The sequence below is a fragment of the Asparagus officinalis genome, chromosome 6 (assembly GCF_001876935.1).
Source record: "Asparagus officinalis chromosome 6, Aspof.V1, whole genome shotgun sequence".
Lineage (NCBI taxonomy): Eukaryota > Viridiplantae > Streptophyta > Magnoliopsida > Asparagales > Asparagaceae > Asparagus > Asparagus officinalis.
In genome coordinates, this window is record NC_033799.1 from 9,317,420 (window position 1) to 9,326,049 (window position 8,630).

General features: G+C 36.6%; 1 protein-coding gene across 1 annotated transcript; it reads right to left on the reverse strand.

Moving 5' to 3' along the window:
- Positions 4,613-8,059, reverse strand: LOC109845716 (protein FAR1-RELATED SEQUENCE 5-like). The gene is made up of 6 exons (XM_020414987.1): positions 8,041-8,059; positions 6,386-7,265; positions 6,038-6,296; positions 5,399-5,959; positions 5,022-5,217; positions 4,613-4,944 (listed from the first exon to the last, which is right to left on the reverse strand). The coding sequence occupies exons 1-6, from the start codon at positions 8,057-8,059 to the stop codon at positions 4,613-4,615; spliced, it is 2,247 nt and encodes a 748-aa protein (XP_020270576.1).

The window sequence follows — 8,630 nt, forward strand, 5'->3', positions numbered from 1 at the left end:
AATGTGAACACCAAGGTGAGTGGAGATATGCATGGTTCCCCTGCTGTTGATCCAATATCAGCTGAGATACCACAAACACAAGTCTCCCCAAAGTTTATTCAAAAAGTTGATAAGATTATAGAGTCTGTTAGCATGAAAAAGGTTGACAGACCAGTGAGGCGGAAGCTCAGCGAATGTAGTACCCCACAGACTGAAGAACCTAGTTTTTCTCTTGGGCTGACACAGGATACTCAGACTGAGACAGTGGAAATGGTTGATGTTGTTCAGATTGCTAAAGCTTGTGAATCTGAAATCATTGATGACTCTGTACGAAGAACTGATAAACAAGCTGAAGATGCTGCTGCAGTAGATGAATGTAAAGGTAAGAAAGTTCAGGTGACCGAAAATAAGGGACATGCGGGAAGGGGGAAAGAAAAAAGGATGGTGAAGCCTGCAACGTCTCTTCGGTCACCATGGGTGCAGAGGGTATCTCAGATTACTGCTAGGCAAAGTCAGCTGGAAAGCATCATATGGAATTGGGTACATAGAGAAAAAGCAAGGCATTCAGCTGATGATTCTGATGAAGAAGAGGATTTGTGAGTTCTTAAATCTTATGAATCTATTTTATTTTTATGTGTCAGACTCACTGTTTTTAGTATTTACTCCCTTTATTAAATTGAATATTGTTACTGTTTTTTCAGTGAAGTGGTTTTTAAGTGGAGACAAATTGAATGTTTCTTACTGGCTTTCAAGACTTTCCTTCCTGATGAGGACATTGAGGCAAATTTAATCAGCATTTGGTCCAATATTTTGAACAACAGAGAAAAAATGAAGTCGGAAAATTCTCCTCTTAGATTCTTCTGCAATGTTGAGACAACCGTAAGTATCTTCCTTTATTCTTTTTAAAATAACAATTCAGTTACATCTTATTTAACAAGTTTTATGTTGTACAGTTTTGCAACATTCATCACACAGATGAGGCCAATGATGAATTGAGATACAGTCGGTTTGATTCTGGATGGATGAGCAACTTGCTCTGTATCCACATATGAAGTTTAATGAGATTGATATGGTAAAGATTCGAAGACCATGTTTTTGTTCTTTAACCCAATTTTAACTATATCTGTAAAATCTCTGATTAAATTTCACAACCATTAGGTCTTCTTCCCCATAAATGCGTTTGAGCATTTCTACATTGTGTGCTATGGGCTAAAGAATCCAAGTATGGAGCTGATTGATGTTCGCGGGAAAAATCGTATCTTTCTTCATTGATTCCATTACAAACTCTTGTAATAGTTTATCGATTACAAAGATCCGGTCTTTTTATAAGATCCGGTTACAACGAAAATCAAATAAAAAGAAATAAAAATTACAACTCTTCTCTTTTTTGTCGAACAAATCACGAGCTCCTGTTTTGCGGTCGCTCGCTTTGTGGGTTCTTCGCCTGCGCCGGGGTTTATCCGTGGACCACCACGAGATCTAGATCCGGTCGGATCTACGCAGTACGACGGGTATTATTTCACGAAGAAAATAATAGCCGGGGAGGATTATTTCACCAAGGAAATAATCGTCCAAATCTCGGGATCAAAGACCAAGCTTTGATCCGGAGTATACATGCGTAGATCTGAGATCCGGTCCTCTCGAACTCTTGCCTTATTTGGCGTTGCCGATCGCCGAGCACCAGATCTGGAAGAGCAAGTCCTCGAAGTCCCAAAGCTTGGATCTTTTTTAGATCTGAGTCTTGAATCCAACAGGGCTTCGCCTCTCCAAATTTTCCAACCTTTGAAAATGAACCAAGGGGGGCCTATTTATAGGCTACACCTCACTGTGCCCGGGCACAGATTGGCGGCACCTATAGGTGGAATCGGCTCGTGGCCGACCCACCTCATAGTGGCTCGGCTCTTGGCGAGCACCCCATAGGGGCTCGGCCCACGTATCGCCACCTAGGGTGGCTCGCGTTGGCCGAGCAACCATAGTGGCTCGGCCACCGAGCCACCTAGAGGTGGCTCGGTTTTGGCCGAGTTCCCTAGGTGTTGTGGTTTTTTGCCATTTTGTCCGGTCTCGTGGTTGATTCGGACTCTGATTTGTTGATCTAATTTTGCAGTAAATCTGCTTCTGAGTTTGAGTCCGAAACTGATCTTGATTCGATCGTGATTCGTCCGAGTCCGCCCTTGGTTGGTTAACTCGTTGACTCTTCAACCCGTTAGCTTGATTCCGCATGCGAGTGGATTTATTCCGTTATTTGCGTGCGGTTCATTAGCCTCGTAGCCTCGTTAATTCGCTTCATCGCATATCGCTTGGCTCCGGCGTTGTGGACTAACAATCGTGTCTGAATACGTCGCCCGATGGTCGGTTCGTCGAATCGGCGTTGTCGAGCTGTGTTAAGGGACCTATAGGCAGTTTTATACGCCATACAGATACCCCCTCCAAAGCTATTTCAGCCTCGTTCTTTTATAGAAGAAGCTTCTGCGCAATACTTTGCGCATTCTATGCATTGCTCCCATTCTTACGATTGGGTTTGCCGACCGCCGGATATTTTGGAAGTGGCTTTCGCCTTTTTTTTTATTCCCACTCTTCCTTCTCCCCCCCCCTTTTCTGATTCTTCAGTCCCCCAGGCTGTTCTCGCCGTGCTCTTGTCGAATGTCTGTAAGGGTTCCGGTCCTGCATTTGTTGTCTGACCGTCTGTCGGAATTTTGAATTTGAAGTCGATTCTCGATTTTCTGACTTTTAGCTCGAGTTGGTTATTTCAACATAGAACTGACCATCGGTCGTCGGCGTTGAATCTTCATTTATAACGCGTTGTCCGGCATTTGAGCTTCCTTGTGACACATTGTCCGGTGTCTAAGCTTCATTGCAACGCGTTGTCCGGCGTCCAAGTTGGAGTATACACAGTTTAAGCATCTTACTATGAATCTCGATTCAATAGAGCTAGTGAATCTGTGTTAACATCACGTAATCACGATCCACTAGCTATAGCTAATTCTAGTGAATCCAGATTCACTAGTGTGAATCCAGATTCATTAGAGTGAGTCCAGGTGAACTAACTCTATTAAATCCTAGCGAGCTAGATGCAATGAATCGTGATTCACTGTCATTAATATTGTTTCCATATAAACAACCAAAACAATTTGTATATTATATTAAACATTACTGTATAATAATTTGGATTAAACATTAAACATTAAACATTACTGTTATGTGACACTGATTACTTTTGATTAAACAGCACCAGAATTTTGTGAGATATTTGGCACACAAAAAACATCACAAGGCGAGTGAAATAAATACATTAACGCCTGACAGACTTGAGATGGAGTGGAGAACAGCCAAAAATAAATTTGACTGTGGTATTTTTGTCATGAGACATATGGAGACCTACATGGGCGGTGGTACAGCAAATTGGAACTCTGGTTTTCATAGAGAGGGTATAAGTATTTAGAATATAGCTACTGAATCTAATAAGATTTACAGTTAGTCTTTTTGAATTAATAAAATTTAGAATATAGCTACTGAATCTTGAACTAAACTTTTGTACATATCTACAGGAGCGATTAAAAAATCAGCTACATAGACTGAGGTCTATATACTGTTGCCAAATTCTTACCGAACCAACAAATGAATTGGCCAAAGAAGTCATCAGCAAAGCCCAACAGCACCATGCTGAAACTGCCAATGTCAAAAAAGAGACGAGGAAGACCACAAGATCTCAAAGAAAATGATATTCTGTAATCACCATCATTGTCACTTAATGTTATAGAATACTCCAGTTTGTGTTGAACTGCTTTTCTATGTAAATATACTTTATAAGAATAGCTTTGTCATAATTTTATTTCCAGATTTGTGAATAGTTTGGATATATGAAAATATTATGAAGGTATTCAATGCAATTGGAAGAATTTCGATTTAAGCAGAGAAAGTGATTTATAATTCAAGGTTTTATGTAACATAAAATAAATTAATCATACTTATTGTGGATTGTATGTATTTAATCTGGAATCACTGTTTCAATATTATCTTAAGTTATTACTAATTTATTTGATTGAAACTAGATTCACTATAGTGAATCTAGATTCAATGCAGTGAATCTCGATTCACTACACTGAAAAATTCAGTAAGTCAATATTATCTTAAGTTTTTAGTAATTTATTTGATTGAAAATAGATTTACTATAGTGAATCCATTTTCAGTTCAGTGAATCCAGATTCACTACAGTGAATCTATATTCATTATAGTTAATCCAGAATCACTTAAACCGAAACAATCAAATAATTTGATTGTTTGATTGATTATAATGAATCCCTATAGTGATATGGAGATTCAATATCAGTGAATCTAGAGTCACTACAATGAATCTCGATTCAATATAGTTAGTCCAGAATCACTTAAAGCGAATCAAATTTAAACTGATGACTGCATACAACTACTTTATCATTCCTTTTGAAATAATACAACTAATAATAATGGAATTCACATGCTATATGAGTAGATCTCACTTCAATATATTAACATGACACAACGTAACCATGTAATTAATAATCTAGTAAAATACGTAGTTAAGAATTTACACAATTCAGCAATTTTAATAAGAAATATATTTCTAAACATGATTTTGAAACGAAATATGACAACTAAATTAAACATCACTCTGCTGTATTATTTTCTTTAATGGGCATGTCCGTGCATCATGGAAATCGATTTTTTTGCACATATTACACAGCCTTGGCACCTTCTTCTTTCGTTGACTAATTGATTTCTCATAATTACCAACAATTCTCCGTCCACACCCCTTGTTTCTACCTTCAATGGGAGGTTTAACGATCACTTCAGCTGGTATTTTTGAGCCAACAAAAAACTCCATTACATCATTTTTGTTCTGTGTGTCAGATTTCCAACTAGATTCACGCAAACTGTGCTTCAACTCCTTCAACTTCCCTTCCAGGTAGTCAAGTCTCTCACCATCTAAACCTGCCAAACTCACACAGGATTGGAAATCATACCATATGTCATTCAACTTGCGATTTGTAACTTCAATTGCATTGCACTGTTCTGATATTTCCTTGAACTGCAATGATGCCTCATCTCAGCACCTTTTGTCCATCGGTTCACAACAAGATGTCTTGGTATTTTTGTTACATCAGCTTGGTTCAGTGCAAAAAAACCATGTCTACATACTATACCCATTTTCTCAAACAGCCTACACGTACATTGCAGGTCATTGTTCAAATAAGCGTGTTTCACCTAAAATTCAAAAAACAATGTATATTAGCACCGAATAAAAAAAGAAAATGACAAGCGAATGAAATGGTCACTGAATCTCGATTCAGTGGTGTGAATCGAGATTCACTTCGTTGAATCGCGATTCACTGCATTGAATCTGGATTGAATTTTTATTGTTTCAATCTCCATTATTAAGTTTTACCTCAAATATTTTTCCATGTCTCTTTTTTTCCTTTAAGGAAAAAATCTTCACACCATCTTCTTCTGATATACTGTTGATACTCATATCATAACAGGATGACATTATCTCTTTCTGTACCTCATAAAACATTGTTTGAGTGTACAACTCTGCTGCATCCCTCTCCAATAACAATGACGTGTCCATTCTTGGCATCGACTTTGTTCCTTCATAGTTTAATCTTACATTTGTATGCCTTTGCTTCTCCATAGCACTCTCGTATCGGAGATAAAATTCTGTCAATGTGTCAGAGCTACGGTTGAATTTGTTAAAGAAACTGTTCTCACTCTCTGATATTGATGTAGTACGCAATAAACTAGCCATTGGATCATCAGCATAATAGGCTGGAATCCATGACTCCCGAATGTTATACAGTTCACACAACCATTCATTACTTTCAAGCTTATATTCTTTCATAACATCTTTCCAACCTACTTCAAATGTTGCTGGATCTATATCTATACTCCAAATCAGTGCATTTATCTTCCTCTTGAAATCATCCATCTTCGAAATGCATTTTGCCAACTATAATATAAATATATAGTGAAAGATTCAGTATTTATCTAATGAGGATTCATTATATTTATATGTGGGATTCATTACCTTTTGGTTAAATTTCTTCATGATGTGCCACATGCACAAACGGTGACGTGCTTCTGTAAAGACGGTTGGTATAGCTTGCTTCATGGCAGGGCACTGATCTGTAACAATACACTTTGGCTCGCGAATCATGCATTTCATGAATACCTCAAAAATCCAGACATAGTTATCAATGTCCTCTTTAGCTATCAATCCTGCTGCAAATACAACACACTTCTTATAATTGTCGAGACCAGTAAATGGAACAAACTTCATGTTGTACCTATTGTATCACATACAAAAAATATAAGATTCACTATGATATATAATAACAATATTGAAAATCGTAAGAGATTAACTATAAAATCTTACTTGTTTGTGGAATATGTAGAGTCAAATGATATCACATCTCCAAATACATCGTAATTTCTTCGCCCAATAACATCTGCCCAAAAGATGCGAGTTAATCGACCGCCTTCATCAACTGCATAATCATAGAAAACTCCATCACTCATCTCCTTCTTATCCGTGAACTTCTCGATGATCATTTGAGCATCTCGATCACCAATATAAAGCTTCACATCCCTATTCCAATTTTTAAACTCGGTACACGTAGCACCAACATTAGAATAACTTCCACACAACTCCTTAGCAAAGTTATATGTTTTGTTAGGCCCCATGTTGGCTTTTGCTCCATCAAATATAAATTTCTTATGTGCGAGACTGAGAACTCTATTTGACTTCAAAAATTGTTTCCCACTACCGGAGACCAAAAAATGAGAATGCTCTTCAACGAATGAGAGAACATTATATCCTTTCAAATCATCAAACTTAAAAACGACTTTAGCTTTGCAACCACATCTACTAGATACAGTTCTCCTTCTCTTTTTCGAACTGCTACTAAAATCCTCATAATCAACATTCATCTTTGATTTATTACTGCCAGCTCTACTGCAAACAATGTGTTTAAGAAGAACTGTACCGTCCTCATGTTTCTTCTCTATATGCCGTCTGATCTCAAACCCACTTTTACGTCCATATTCTCGGTAAAACTCTATACCATCCTCTAGTGATCGGAAGCTTTGGTTTATATAAGGTTTAAAATCAGCTTCAACCCGAGGTTTCCAATACATACCACCACCTGGTGATTGAAAAGGAATCGAGCTAACTTCGTCCATTCCATCTTCCCCAAAATCACTGTCCGATACATTTATAACATGTGGTTCCTTTATTTGTTCATTGCTGCCTACAACTGAAAATAAAACATAAATCATATGGCTATGTTTTGATATACTGAATCTGGATTAATTACAATTGATCTGGTTTCACTTGAGTGAATCTCGATTCACTGCATTGAATCCAGATTCACTACAATAAACATGTGAATTCAGTTGAACACGTTCTAGTTGTTAGAGTATTCAGTGATTTTCATAATGTATTCACATATTTACTATAGTGAATCTGGATTCAATGTATTGAATCCAGATTCACTACATTAAACATGTGAATACATTATGAAAATCACTGCATACTCTAACAACTAGAACGTGTTCAACTGAATTCAAGCTCTCCAACTAAATTTACATAAAATGTTTATGAATGTAAACTCCTAGATAATAAGTCATATGACTAAGTTTTGATATACTGAATCTGGATCCATTATAATGAATCTAGATCACTGGAGTGAATCTAGATTCACTGGAGTGAATCTTGATTCACTGCATTGAATTCATGTTATTGCTAATTAATCTGGAGTGAATCTCGATTCACTGCATTGAATCCAAATTCACTACAGTAAACAAGTGAATAAATTATGAAAATCACTAAAGTCTTTAACAATGAATCTCGATTTAATGCAGTGAATCTAGATTAACAACTAGAACGTGTTCAATTGAATTCAAGCTCTCCATTTAAATCTCCAAAAAAATATTTAAGAATGTAAGCTCCTATATAATAAGTCATATGACTAAGTATTGAAATACTGAATCTGGATCAATTAAAATGAAAACATGCATGAACCTGCTTACCTGAATTCAAGCTCTCCATTTAAATCTCCATAAAATGTTTAAGAATGGCCAGATAATGGACGATGAACGAGAGAGCTCAAATACGATGAAGGACAGATCAACGAGATAACTGAAGGACAGATGAACGAGAAAGCTGAAGGACGATGAAGCTGGTTGTGGAGAAAGAGCTGAAGGACGATGAACGAGAGATGCTGGTTGTGGAGTGAGAGGACTGCTGTTCGTGACTGTTGGGTTGCCTGAGCCGTGAGATTGCATGGGGAAATGGAGAACACAATAGACAAGCATTAATTACCTCTCTTTAGGGGCTGTTTATTTTACCTGATTACCCTTATGCAGATTTAATCTCAGCCATTGGATGAATCTAGATCCAATAGAGAGGATTGGTTTTTAGTTTTTAGGATAGTAAGGTTTTTATTTGAACTCTCGCCTATTATATATATATATATATATATAAATATATATATATATATATTATATATATATATATATATATATATATATATATATATATATATATATTATATATATATATATATATTATATATATATATATATATATATATATTATATATAATAATAATATATATGCA